Source organism: Amblyraja radiata, chromosome 1 (genome assembly GCF_010909765.2).
Source record: "Amblyraja radiata isolate CabotCenter1 chromosome 1, sAmbRad1.1.pri, whole genome shotgun sequence".
Taxonomy (NCBI): Eukaryota; Metazoa; Chordata; class Chondrichthyes; order Rajiformes; family Rajidae; genus Amblyraja; species Amblyraja radiata.
Window position 1 is genome coordinate 72,896,399 of NC_045956.1, and position 13,915 is coordinate 72,910,313.

Below are 13,915 nucleotides of genomic sequence, written 5' to 3' on the forward strand. Positions count from 1 at the left end.
ATTACTGCATTTTAATTGCAGTTGAACACTTAGTGCAAGGTACAGTGTATACCGTCACCAGTTTAATACTATTTTCTCAATGCTGAAGTATATTCAGACCAACATCTCAAGCAATACGACCTTAGCACTGTAGTTTCCTCGATAAGGGATTGGGTTTATGCATGCCCTTTCCGACTGAGAAGCTGACCAAAGTCAAAATCTGCATTTGCAAAGCAGATTATCCTTATATGCTGTAATACGTCAAATGGAGTGCAGCAATGAAAGGCCAATGTTTTCTGAAAAGCCCTGCCTTTAAGAAGTGAGCAAATTACATCTCTTAGTGTGGAAATTGTCTAAATCTTCAAATAACTTTTTCCAGAAATGAACACAGAAAGAGCCAAAAAGGCCCCCATTAGGTATGAGGGGGGCATGTTTTTGTTTGGTCATGAGATGCGATCATCGATTTATCAACGGCATTGAATAAAGCCTCTGCTACAAACCGGGAAGAATGAATGGTGGGGACGCACGCGGCTAAGGCCGCGCCGGCGGGGATCTGCGGCTAAGCGCGGTCCGCTCCCGGGTTACCAGGGCGACTGCGTCATCACGGGGGCGGAGGGGGAAGGATCGAGCCCGCGCCGCGCCGCGCGGAGGGGCGGTTGCGACTGAGAGCCGAAGCTCCGCCTCACGCCGCGTGCTGTGTTTCGGGCTGGGGTCGAGCGAGCGAGAGAGCGAGCTAGCGGTTACTTGACACCGAGGTGGCCGGGTAGAGGGGGGAGTGAGGGAGAGGCGGCTGCGGCGTCGAGGGTGAGGGGAGTAGGAGGCGGCGGCGGCGGCGAACCCTGCTCCAGGGATAAGAGACAGCGAGCAATGACGGAACTCAAGAGGAGGAAGGCAGCGAAGGAGCCGGAGAACCTCAGCGACAAGGTAGTGTAGGATTACGCGTAGACTGAGATTATTATTGCCTGTGACCAGGTATGAAAACCGATATAACGCTGGGGTTTAAAACCTCCCCGGCGTTGCTGATAAAGTGGAAGTGAGAAAATGCTTTCAAAGCAAATAGTGGTGTTATCTATAATGATGCGCGCAATTAATTACTGAAGCCGAAAGCACAGGCATTAACAATGTAATGTGCTTAGAGGTCGCTTGTCAAAACTAGACGATGTGCTGATTGAGAACACGTCTGTAAACTGGTTTAACTTGCTGAATAAGGCAACTAACCTGTCAGTTCAGTATTGTGCAACGAATTCGGCGATATATATCAGTGTAACATCGATGTTGGTAAACTTGTATCATTTCAAATGTCAAACAACGTTGGCTACGGTGTACCTTTCTAAACATTTTCTAGATCTAAATGAATCATCTGCGGTTTTATGGTTCCATGTACTCATGGCCGCTAGGGTCAAATTCATGAGGTCTATTACACTTTACCGTCAGCACCATATTTTATAGAAAGTTGATTTTATTAAATATATTTTATTAAATAATAAATTTATAATAGAATTGTAAATAACTTTATAAACTTGGAGAATATTATCAATATCCTTTCCCAAATAATCCTAATCATTGGAAGTCTCTCAGCATTGTATTTGAAACTTTGATTTAATTTGAATTTCTAATAAAACAAATGTTTTAAGTGATAAATCATCTCATTATACACTGCTAATCTAACCCTGATGATGTGCCAGAAAAGAAACATAATTGAAATCCAAATTAGGGGTGATATTATAATTTGTGATTTAAAAAATCTGGTTAAGGATTGTTTTATGCTTGTGTGCGTTTTTTTTAGATAAGATTCTCTTATAGTAGGACCATCTATATTAAAATAACATGCGTTTTAATGGTTCAATGGTGCTTTATTGTCACATGTGCAAATGCATAGTGAAATTATTTTCTAACAAACCGTTCAGTAGAGTATTGTCATACCTTGCCCATCCACTTTTGTTTCCTGGAAGTGCCTTCTCTGGCCTACTGTAATCTCGAAGATGCTATTGGCCATACCTCGGTTCCCTCCCCTCTCCTACTGGTATAGCTCTTCTCCCGTCAGGTTCGTCGTCATCACCAGCTGCGTCCTCCCAGTCTCTGGTCTTTGGGGGGGCGAGCAGCAGTGACTCCGTGGTCCACCGGGTCCTCCGAGCGTGGGCCGGCTCGGCGGCTACCCCCTGCAGGCGCACGGTCCGCAGGGCCTTGCGTTCTGCCACTGTTTGCCAGTTCAGCGGCTTACCCTGCAGGCCGCAGCGCCCTCTGGGAACCTTCAGCAGCATTCAGAATGAGAATTTTTGCATTATACAATGACATAAGATGTTATTCCATAATTAATAAGGAAATAATCAGTAAGAGGACATATTAATAATAGCTCTGAGCCTTTACCATTAATCGTAAGAGTTATATTCCAATCATTAAAAAAATTCAATTGCTTATTTTAAGTGTGGAAGAATTTAATGTACCACACTTTGGGTGCATTGATGCTTGCTTTGTAGAAAATCCTCACCATGAAAACATTAGTTTAGATTAAGCTGCAGCCAGCCAGCTGCCCAGATTGGCCTACCCACCTGAGCTTGCCATTTGTGAAGATGCACAGTTAAACAACCTTGCCGTCTGCACACGAGAGGTGTCCCCTGAGAAAGTTCTGAGAGACAGAGAGGCTCAGTGGTGACGAACCCATACATATCCCAGATGTTTAACAATAGTATTTAACGATTTGAATTAAAAGTATTCAATATTTAGATTGCAATCTACTAATAAACAATTAAAAATGCCATAATTCAGATACGCATCTTTTTTACAGGGTTGGCCAATCTATACAAATAAATTGGTTGATATCTGTCCTGGCCTGACGTTTAGGGGCCGGGTGAGAAGTTCCCTTTTGTAGTACGTTAGTGCTCGGCTGAACAAGTCGGTGCACTAACATCTGGCTGCCAGCTTGCTGCAGACTTCCACATTTGGCCAGGCATGTGTGGAATTCTGTAATGTGTTAAGCTACAAATGGCAATTAGCTGGCATTTCGCTATAGAGCTGTCGGTGAGATTGATTTGGTTCACTGTTGGTTTTATAAAAATGAATGTCTTGAGTGGCAGGTGTGTGAAGTTTAGCTTCGTGAAAGTTATAGTTTTTAAATAAAGTGAATTGGGTAATGTTAAATTTAGGCTCTTCATTGAAATAATAACTATATTGTGTCCACACAGCAAAGACATCTAACTTCGAAAATGTTGATTGATACTGATACTTGTAAGGTTTTGGAGATTTTCAGGAGGCAAATTAGTTTTTAAAGCAGATTCAGTCAGTTTTGTGTTTTAAAATTGGTTCTGCATATGTGCCATAATTAATTGTGTTATATATTATTTGCTGTGTCAGCATCACTGATTTTTGACATGTACATTGCACATAATTTTGAATTCTGTTTTTGGCACCAAAATGAACTGATTCATCATTGGCTGGTGCTGTGTGTTTATATCATTCACATAGCAGCAAATATCAGTCATAGGTGCTCCTCCAATGTTGAACAACACCCGGAAGAAGCACTGAAGGGACCAAAGACACAGAATGTTTCAGGGTAAGGCTTTGGTGTCCACAAAGTGTGGTTGGGTAGAACCACCATTAGAGTCATAGAGCATGGAAACAGGCACTTTGACCCAACTTGCCCATACTGACAAAGAGGCCTCATGGCAAGGCTAGGCAAGGCAAATTTATTTGTATAGCACCATTCGTGCAAACTGCAATTCAAGGTGCTTTACAGGAAAGAAAAAATAAAATAGTCAATAATTAAAAATTGCAAAATAAGCAATACGACAAATGTATGAATAATAAAACAACGTCAATGAAACAATAAAACGATTTTAAAAAGCACATAAAAGGGTTAAAATTAGACGGTTAAGATTACCTGCATGTCGGGTTATGGAAAAGCTATACTAAACAACAGTGTTTTTAGGCCTGATTTAAATGCGCTTACAGTTTGTGCACACCTCAGGTGTTCAGGGAGCTTGTTCCACAGGTGTGGAGCATAAAAACCGAATGCTGCTTCAGCCTTTTTAGTTCTGACCCTGGGAACACAGAGTAAACCTGTCCCTGAAGACCTGAGGAGTCTAGGCGCCTCATATACAACAAGTAGGTCAGAGATGTATTTTGGACCAAGACCATTCAGTGCCTTGTAGGTCAGTAATAGAATTTTAAAATCTATCCTCTTACACACAGGGAGCCAGTGCAAAGATTTAAGGACAGGTGTAATGTGGTCCATTTTCTTGGTGTTGGTCAAGACTCTGGCAGCGGCATTTTGGATAAGCTGCAGTTGTTTAATTGATTTTTTATTGAGACCTGTAAAGATGCCATTACAATAATCTAACCTACTAAAAATATATGCATGAACAAGTTTTTCAGTGTCGTCTTTGGACAGAAATCCCTTGATTCTTGCTATATTTTTTAGATGGTAATAGGCAGATCTGGTAATGGTCTTTATATGGCTGTTAAAATTCAAATCCGAGTCCATAACTACACCAAGATTTCTGGCTTTGTCTGTGGTTTTCAGTGCAATTGAGTCGAGTTGAGCACTCACTTCTAGCCTTGATTTTTTGGGACCAAAGACAATAATTTCTGTCTTATTTGCATTGAGCTGGAGGAAGTTCTGGTTCATCCACTCATTGATATGTTTGACACACTGGCTCAGTGAGTGTAGGGGACTATGGTCATGTGGTGACACTGCGATATACAGTTGTGTGTCATCGGCATAAGTGTGGTAGGATATGTTAAAATGCTCTATGATCTGAGCTAGGGGGAGCATATAAATGTTGAACAAAATGGGTCCAAGAATGGAGCCCTGAGGAACCCCGCATGTGAGTTTTGTACGTTCTGATTCAAAATTACCAAGGGAAACAAAATAATCCCGATCTTTCAAGTAAGTTTTGAACCAGTCCAGCACAGAACCAGAGAGTCCCACCCACTTCTCCAGTCTGTCAAGCAGTATGTTGTGGTCCACCGTATCAAAAGCAGCACTGAGATCTAGCAGTACCAAAACTGAAGCTTTTGATGCATCACTGTTTAGATGTATGTCGTTTAGGACCTTAGTGAGTGCAGTCTCGGTGCTGTGATGTGGCCGAAATCCCGACTGGAAAACTTTAAAAATATTGTTTTGGGTCATAAAGCAGTAAATTTGTTGGTAAACTACCCTTTCAATAATCTTTGCCAAAAATGCTAAATTAGATATGGGCCTGTAGTTGTTCATAGCTGAGGCATCCAAATTAGGCTTCTTCAATAGGGGCTTGATCACTGCTGTTTTTAAGGCTTCGGGAAAATGCCCCGATTGAAGGGAAGTGTTTACTATGTTCAGTACTTCTGGTGCAACACTGTTAAAAATATTTTTAAAGAAGCTTGTGGGCAGCAGATCAAGACAGCAGGTAGTGGACTTTAGCTGTTGAACAGTTTCAGTCAGAGATGCACAATCTAAAAGTTTAAAATGTTGTAGATTCATTAGTGAATCTGGAGGCATAGGTGACAAAGCCATGTTCCCTGAGGTGGAGCTAGACATTGTTTGTCTTATCTTCAGAATTTTATCGGTGAAGAAATCTGCAAAGTCATTGCACGACTTGCTGGACAGGAGCTCAGGAGGGACTGATGATGAGGGGTTTGTCAGTCTATCGACAATGGCAAACAGGGTGTGGGAATTATTATTTTTGTTGATAACCTCTGAGAAAAAGGACTGCCTTGCCCCTTTCAATTCCTGATTATAGATACGGAGGTAGTGGACCTGTAGTTTGGTTTTTCGCCACCTACGTTCGGCCTGTCTACACTTTGTTCTTTGGGATCTTACTGCTGTGGCATTTCTCCATGGTGACTTTTTCCTTCCAGATAAAACCTTGGTCTTTAGTGGTGCAATAGAAACATAGAAACATAGAAATTAGGTGCAGGAGTAGGCCATTCGGCCCTTCGAGCCTGCACCGCCATTCAATATGATCATGGCTGATCATCCAACTCAGTATCCCGTACCTGCCTTCTCTCCATACCCTCTGATCCCCTTAGCCACAAGGGCCACATCTAACTCCCTCTTAAATATAGCCAATGAACTGGCCTCGACTACCCTCTGTGGCAGGGAGTTCCAGAGATTCACCACTCTCTGTGTGAAAAAAGTTCTTCTCATCTCGGTTTTAAAGGATTTCCCCCTTATCCTTAAGCTGTGACCCCTTGTCCTGGACTTCCCCAACATCGGGAGCAATCTTCCTGCATCTAGCCTGTCCAACCCCTTAAGAATTTTGTAAGTTTCTATAAGATCCCCTCTCAATCTCCTAAATTCTAGAGAGTATAAACCAAGTCTATCCAGTCTTTCTTCATAAGACAGTCCTGACATCCCAGAGATCAGTCTGGTGAACCTTCTCTGCACTCCCTCTATGGCAATAATGTCCTTCCTCAGATTTGGAGACCAAAACTGTACGCAATACTCCAGGTGTGGTCTCACCAAGACCCTGTACAACTGCAGTAGAACCTCCCTGCTCCTATACTCAAATCCTTTTGCTATGAAAGCTAACATACCATTCGCTTTCTTCACTGCCTGCTGCACCTGCATGCCCACTTTCAATGACTGGTGTACCATGACACCCAGGTCTCGCTGCATCTCCCCTTTTCCTAGTCGGCCACCATTTAGATAATAGTCTGCTTTCCTGTTTTTGCCACCAAAATGGATAACCTCACATTTATCCACATTATACTGCATCTGCCAAACATTTGCCCACTCACCCAGCCTATCCAAGTCACCTTGCAGTCTCCTAGCATCCTCCTCACAGCTAACACTGCCCCCCAGCTTAGTGTCATCCGCAAACTTGGAGATATTGCCTTCAATTCCCTCATCCAGATCATTAATATATATTGTAAATAGCTGGGGTCCCAGCACTGAGCCTTGCGGTACCCCACTAGTCACTGCCTGCCATTGTGAAAAGGACCCGTTTACTCCTACTCTTTGCTTCCTGTTTGCCAGCCAGTTCTCTATCCACATCAATACTGAACCCCCAATGCCGTATGCTTTAAGTTTGTAAATAAATCTCTTATGTGGGACCTTGTCGAAAGCCTTCTGGAAGTCCAGATACACCACATCCACTGGTTCTCCCCTATCCACGCTACTAGTTACATCCTCGAAAAATTCTATAAGATTCGTCAGACATGATTTACCTTTTGTAAATCCATGCTGACTTTGTCCAATGATTTCACCACTTTCCAAATGTGCTGCTATCCCATCTTTAATAACTGACTCTAGCAATTTCCCCACTACCGATGTTAGACTAACTGGTCTGTAATTTCCCGTTTTCTCTCTCCCTCCCTTCTTAAAAAGTGGGGTTACGTTTGCTACCCGCCAATCCTCAGGAACTACTCCAGAATCTAAAGAGTTTTGAAAGATTATTACTAATGCATCCACTATTTCTGGAGCTACTTCCTTAAGTACTCTGGGATGCAGCCTATCTGGCCCTGGGGATTTATCGGCCTTTAATCCATTAATTTACCCAACACCACTTCCCGGCTAACCTGGATTTCACTCAATTCCTCCAACTCCTTTGACCCGCGGTCCCCTGCTATTTCCGGCAGATTATTTATGTCTTCCTTAGTGAAGACGGAACCAAAGTAGTTATTCAATTGGTCCGCCATATCCTTGTTCCCCATGATCAACTCACCCGTTTCTGACTGCAAGGGACCTACATTTGTTTTAACTAATCTCTTCTTTTCACATATCTATAAAAACTTTTGCAGTCAGTTTTTATGTTCCCTGCCAGTTTTCTTTCATAATCTAATTTTCCTTTCCTAATTAAGCCCTTTGTCCTCCTCTGCTGGTCTCTGAATTTCTCCCAGTCCTCCGGTATGCTGCTTTTTCTGGCTAATTTGTACGCATCATCCTTCGCTTTGATACTATCCCTGATTTCCCTTGTTATCCACGGATGCACTACCTTCCCTGATTTATTCTTTTGCCAAACTGGGATGAACAATTTTTGTAGTTCATCCATGCAGTCTTTAAATGTCTTCCATTGCATATCCACCGTCAACCCTTTTAGAATTAATTGCCAGTCAATCTTGGCCAATTCACGTCTCATACCCTCAAAGTTACCTTTCTTTAAGTTCAGAACTATTGTTTCTGAATTAACAATGTCACTCTCCATCCTAATGAAGAACTCAACCATATTATGGTCACTCTTGCCCAAGGGGGCACGTACAACAAGACTGCTAACTAACCCTTCCTCATTACTCAATACCCAGTCTAAAATAGCCTGCTCTCTTGTTGGTTCCTCTACATGTTGATTTAGATAACTATCCCGCATACATTCCAAAAAATCCTCTTCCTCAGCACCCCTGCCAATTTGATTCACCCAATCTATATGTAGATTGAAGTCACCCATTATAACGGTTTTGCCTTTGTCGCACGCATTTCTAATTTCCTGTTTGATACCATCTCCAACTTCACTACTACTGTTAGGTGGCCTGTACACAACACCCACCAGCGTTTTCTGCCCCTTAGTGTTTCGCAGCTCTACCCATACCGATTCCACATCCTGCAAACTAATGTCCTTCCTTTCCATTGCGTTAATCTCCTCTCTAATCAGCAACGCTACCCCACCTCCTTTTCCTTTCTCTCTATCCCTCCTGAATATTGAATATCCCTGGATGTTCAGCTTCCAGCCTTGGTCACCCTGGAGCCATGTCTCCGTGATCCCAACTATATCATAGTCATTAATAGCTATCTGCACATTCAACTCATCCACCTTATTACGAATGCTCCTTGCATTGAGACACAAAGCCTTCAGGCTTGTTTTTACAACACTCTTACCCCTTATACAATTTTGTTGAAAAGTGGCACTTTTTGATTTTTGCCCTGGATTTTCCGGCCTGCCACTTTTACTTTTCACCTTGCTACCTATTGCTTCTACCCTCATTTTACACCCCTCTGTCTCTACGCTCACACATTTAAGAAACCCTTTCCCTTTAACTCCATCCTCCACTAGCCCATTCGACACCCCACCCCCCTTATTCAGTTTAAAACCACCCGTGTAGCAGTGGCAAACCTGCCTGCCAGAATGCTGGTCCCACACCTGTTAAGATGCAATCCGTCCCTTTTGTACAATTCCCCCTTACCCCAAAACAGATCCCAGTGATCTAAGAATCTAAATCCCTGCCCCGTGCACCAGTTCCTCAGCCACACGTTCAGGTCCCGTATCTCCCTGTTCCTGCTCTCGCCAGCACGAGGAACTGGAAGCAAACCGGAGATAACAACCCTGGAGGTCCTGCTTTTCAAGAGTCATAACATTGGAGCTAAAACCATCCACAAGGTCATCGACAGAGGCCGAGGGCAGAGTTGCTGGTGGTCTATAGGCCTGAGCAAACAATGCGCCGGTGTTTTCATTGATACAGCGCCTTTCGATCACCTCTGGTTCTTTTCTGATATTGCTAGCAGAGATGGTCGTCTCATCTATACTAGTCCCACCTAACTGCTTATTGCTCATATGCTTCTAAACTTTTTCTTTCTATTTACCTGTTTAAATGTTGTGATAGTACCTGCCACAACCACCTTGTCTTGCAGCTTGTTCCATATATCCACCATCCTCGGTGTGAAAATGTTGCCTCTCTGGTTCCTATTAAATCTTTCCCCCTCTCACCTTAAACCTATGTCCTCTGGTTCTTGATTCCCCTACTCGAGGTAAGAGACTGCATTTACCCTATCTATAATCTTGTACACCTCTATAAGATCACCCCTCTTCCTCCTGCACTCCAAGGAATAAAGTCCTAGCTTGCCTAACATCTACCTATAGCTCAGGCCCTCGAGTGCTGACAACACCTGTTAAATCATCTCTGCACCCTTTCCAGCGTGACAAAACGTTTCCTATAACTAAGTGAGCAAAACTGAACACAACACACCAAATACGGCCTCACCAATGCCTTGTACAACTGTAACATAACATCCCAAATTCTATAATCTGATTAATGAAGGCCAATGTGCTGAAACCCTTTTTGACCATCTGTGATGCTACTCTCAAGGAGCTATGTACCTGCACTCCTAGATTCCTCTGCTCTACAACACTCCCCAGAGCTGAGTTCACTGAGCATTAACTAACTTGGCTGGCCCCTGAAGGACATGGGTGTCAGACTGAGTTTGTAGCAGTCGTGAAGGAACTGACGTAAGCAATCTTTTCCTCAGCAATCTATCTTTGGCAGGTGAAAACATCTTGATATTTTGATAGAAATGGCTAATGTGTGGTGTCTGTGAAGATAAGAGCTCTATCTTCACACACAAGACATCCTCTATTGTGTTGTGTAATACTCCAACCTTGCTAAATGGGATAGAAGGAGCAGTTCTGGCTGATCAAAACTAGCTTTCTATAAATGCTGTGGATCATCAATAGCAGCTGAAATATACACTGCCATAATCTGTAAATTTATAAGCCAACTATACTATTACTATCCTGACAGGGGTCAACTTAGTTAATTGAGAGACCACAGAAGAGCACACCAAGACCAACAGCACACTTAGAAATGACGAGGCGCCATCCTAATGAAGCTGTATTAAATAATAAAAACAGCATGCAGACAGAATTTGAAGATCTCTCAACCAGTGGATCAGTGAACTTCCTACCATATCTAGACAAAAGTAGACAATTAAACAGCTAATGGGGAGAATACTCCAACGATGTCCCCATCCTTCATAGCAGGACCAAATATGTAAATGTTGGAGACTTTTTCCTGAGACCTCTGCTATTGCAGAAACTAGTCCGTGTTATATCAATAAACTGCTGAGGACATTGGATACAGAAATGTAATGAGCCCGACATTTTCCAAGTTGTACTGAAGATCTGCAATCCAGGCTTAGTTGTACCTCAAGCAAGGTGCTCCAATAATCACAATATTGGCCTCTACCTGACAATGTATAAAATTGCCCAGGTATGTCCTGTTTACAAAAAGCAAGACAAATCCCATTTCGCTAATTACTACCCAATAAATAATGTATTCTCAGTCATGAGCAAAGTAATGGAAGGTTTCATTGATAGCAATTTCAAGTAGCTTGAACTCAATAACCTTCTCGCCAATGCTCAAGTTCATTGCTCATCCAAATAGATCATAAAGCTAAATTGCAAATGCAAGGTGAGTGACTTCCTTTGATTGTATTGATTTGATGAGCATGGCATCAAGGAATCTAAGGCACAAGTGGTCAGTCATAATCTGTGCAAAGGAATTTTGTTACAGTGATCATAGGTTAATCATATTAGATCTGGGACAACATGACATTAGTTTCTCAGTACAATGCCATGGGTTCATCCAACTTCAAAGGTTCAAATGTATTTATCACATGCACCATAAGGTGCAGTGCAAATAATTTACCATGCAGCGTTACAATTAAAAAAGGACATAATACACACCATAATTCAGCACAGACATCCACCACAGCATTCTTCACTGTGGTGGAAGGCAATACAGTTCAGACAGTCCTCCTCCCCCCCCCTTGTGCACCCATGGTCGGGTCTCTGACCCTCCATAGTCGCAGCTACGGACGGCCCGATGTTCATGCCCTCTGGTCGGAACGCCGACGTTGGGACAGGTCGAGCTCCCAATGGATATATTTTCTCGGGCTGCTAGCTAATGCTGAAGAATTGTTCCGACCGCCGTTTCAGTTATTGGGCTCCCAATACTGCCGGTTCGTATGGGGTCTAAATCACCTTTTCGCAATGTAAAATTTGGATTAAGGTAATCCTAAGAAGCGCATTTATATGTAAAATAAACGGCTTACCTTTAGCTGTCCTGTAAGTGACATCCGTCCCAGTTATCGGCGTTGACGGCATTAGAAGCGGATTTTCTATTTTACTCCAGCGCTGAAATTGTCCTGCGATTTAATTTTTATAAAAAAATAAAAATAAAAATAAAAATTTCACAGAACGGCGGTCGGAACAATTCTTCAGCATTAGCTAGCAGCCCGAGAAAATATATCCAGGGCAGGCAGAAAAACTGCATTTTAACCCTGCCCTGCCCCCCCCCCCCCTCCCCCAAAGGCGCCAAAGTCGTGCACAGTTTTGTAACATAACTACTTTCAGTGCGAGAGACCCGGGTTCAATCCTGACTACTGGTGCTGTCTGTATGGCGTTTGTACGTTCTTCCCTTGACCGCGTGGGTTTCTCCGAGATCTTTGGTTTCCTCCCACACTACAAAGACGTACAGGTTTGTAGGTTGATCGGCTTTGTAAAAATGTAAAAATTGCTGATCGGTGGGCTGAAGGGCCTGTTTCCACACTGTATCTCTAAACTAAACTAAAATCTAAACTGGATATTCATTGTCATTACTTTGGGTCACATTGCCCAGAACCTTAGCCAGACACACTGACGGCAAGAGCGAGTCAGAGTCTGGATATGCTTTAATCAAGTGTTTTGCCTCCGTTATCCACCAGGCACACATTCGGAATGTGGTTGAATATTCCATGATTCCTTGAATGAGTGCAGCTCCCAACAACTCGCGAGAGGTTCAACACTACACGGGGCAAAGCAGGCTCCTTGTCCTGGCATCCTATCCACTGTCTTAAATATTCATTATCATCATCACTGATGCACATTAGTTACAATATGTGCCATCCATATAATGCATTGCAGTTACTCACCAAGGCTATTCCAACAGTAACCCCCTCCCTAAACTTGCAATGTCAACTACCAAGAAGAAAGAGGGCAGCAGGTGCATGGGATCACCACCACCGTCAAGTGGCATGCCATTCTGATTTGGGACTATGTTTCCCATGTTTTGGTGCTCTATCTAATTACTGGAAGTCTATCTCTAACAGCATTCTGGAAGAACCTTTACAAAAAATAACTGCAGCTGTTCATGAAGGCCACTTATCAAGGGCACTTGGAGATGGGCAGTAGCTGAAAAATGAATATTTAATAAGTAAAATTATTGGGTATGAGGCAAGAAGAATACCACTATGATAGAGATGTAAACTGATTCTATCTTGAGTCCAAGGTAATTACACAAAGGTTGATTTGAGTTGTCGCTAGGGCATCATTTAAATCCAGATAAATCCAACTACTTGCATATTCAGCTTTTTTTATTATCCTGCTATCATCCAATTCTGCAGAGCTTAGTTCACACTTCTTTGTAAAATCTAAAACTGCGAAACTAGTTATGACCATATTTTTCAGTATTTTCCAGTTTTTTAGTTATAAATGTGCTCAAAGTACTACTATATTTCCACATCTTAAAATGTTAAACCTAGCTGCGTTTTGTGTATGTGTGGACGAGGTTATTTTCTCACATAAATCATTTTATTTCCCTGATTCCTATCTTCAAAGTAGCTTGCAGAGTGAGTAGCAGGACCTGTTTCCAGCCCTGTATCCATGCTTCTGTGGATTTTTTTGGAACATTACCGCATGTTGATGATGGAATCAATAAGTGGAATCCAATATTAAACAAGCCAAATGTTTATTGCACATGTTTTGACTTGTTTGAGTACAAGGTATACAGATTTGAATGCACCTGCTCCCAAGATAATATGCTGCACCTTGTCTGCACTAATAACTGGTTCCCTAAACATAACTGCTCTAAACCTCAGCTAATGCCAAGAAACTCTCCTTTTGAGACTTTAGATTGGTTATTCTCCTGCAAAGAGGAAGAATTTCATTGTTCCTGTGCATATGACTCATGAATATACATCTAGCACCTAATACAATCTTAACCCTTCCAAAGTTCTTCAACAACTAAGCCAAAATTAATCTCCTAGATTTGCTGTTGAAATTAAGGTGGGAGCTATATCTTTATCCAGTTTTGCCCATCTTGCCCTTGAGACTAACAGCTATTCAATTGATTATGTTTCGCTATTCTTTGTTAATTTAGCTTCCTGTTTTCCATGCCAATGGACATCTTAAATATTACCCATGTTCTGGTACTATCCTTTATTTATTTTAACACTGCCGCAAGACCTGCTGCAAGACCTAATAAACCCCATCCA

The 13,915-nt window shown here is 42.3% G+C and overlaps 1 protein-coding gene across 1 annotated transcript in view; it reads left to right on the forward strand.

The window, feature by feature from the left end:
* Positions 1–612: 612 nt before the first annotated feature.
* Positions 613–13,915, forward strand: part of cds1 (CDP-diacylglycerol synthase 1) — a 157,511-nt gene continuing 144,208 nt past the window's right edge. Inside the window, exon 1 of the mRNA XM_033024092.1 lies at positions 613–903. Coding sequence (XP_032879983.1) covers positions 847–903 — 57 coding nt within the window. The 5' untranslated portion in view covers positions 613–846. The remainder of the gene's footprint in view (positions 904–13,915) is intronic.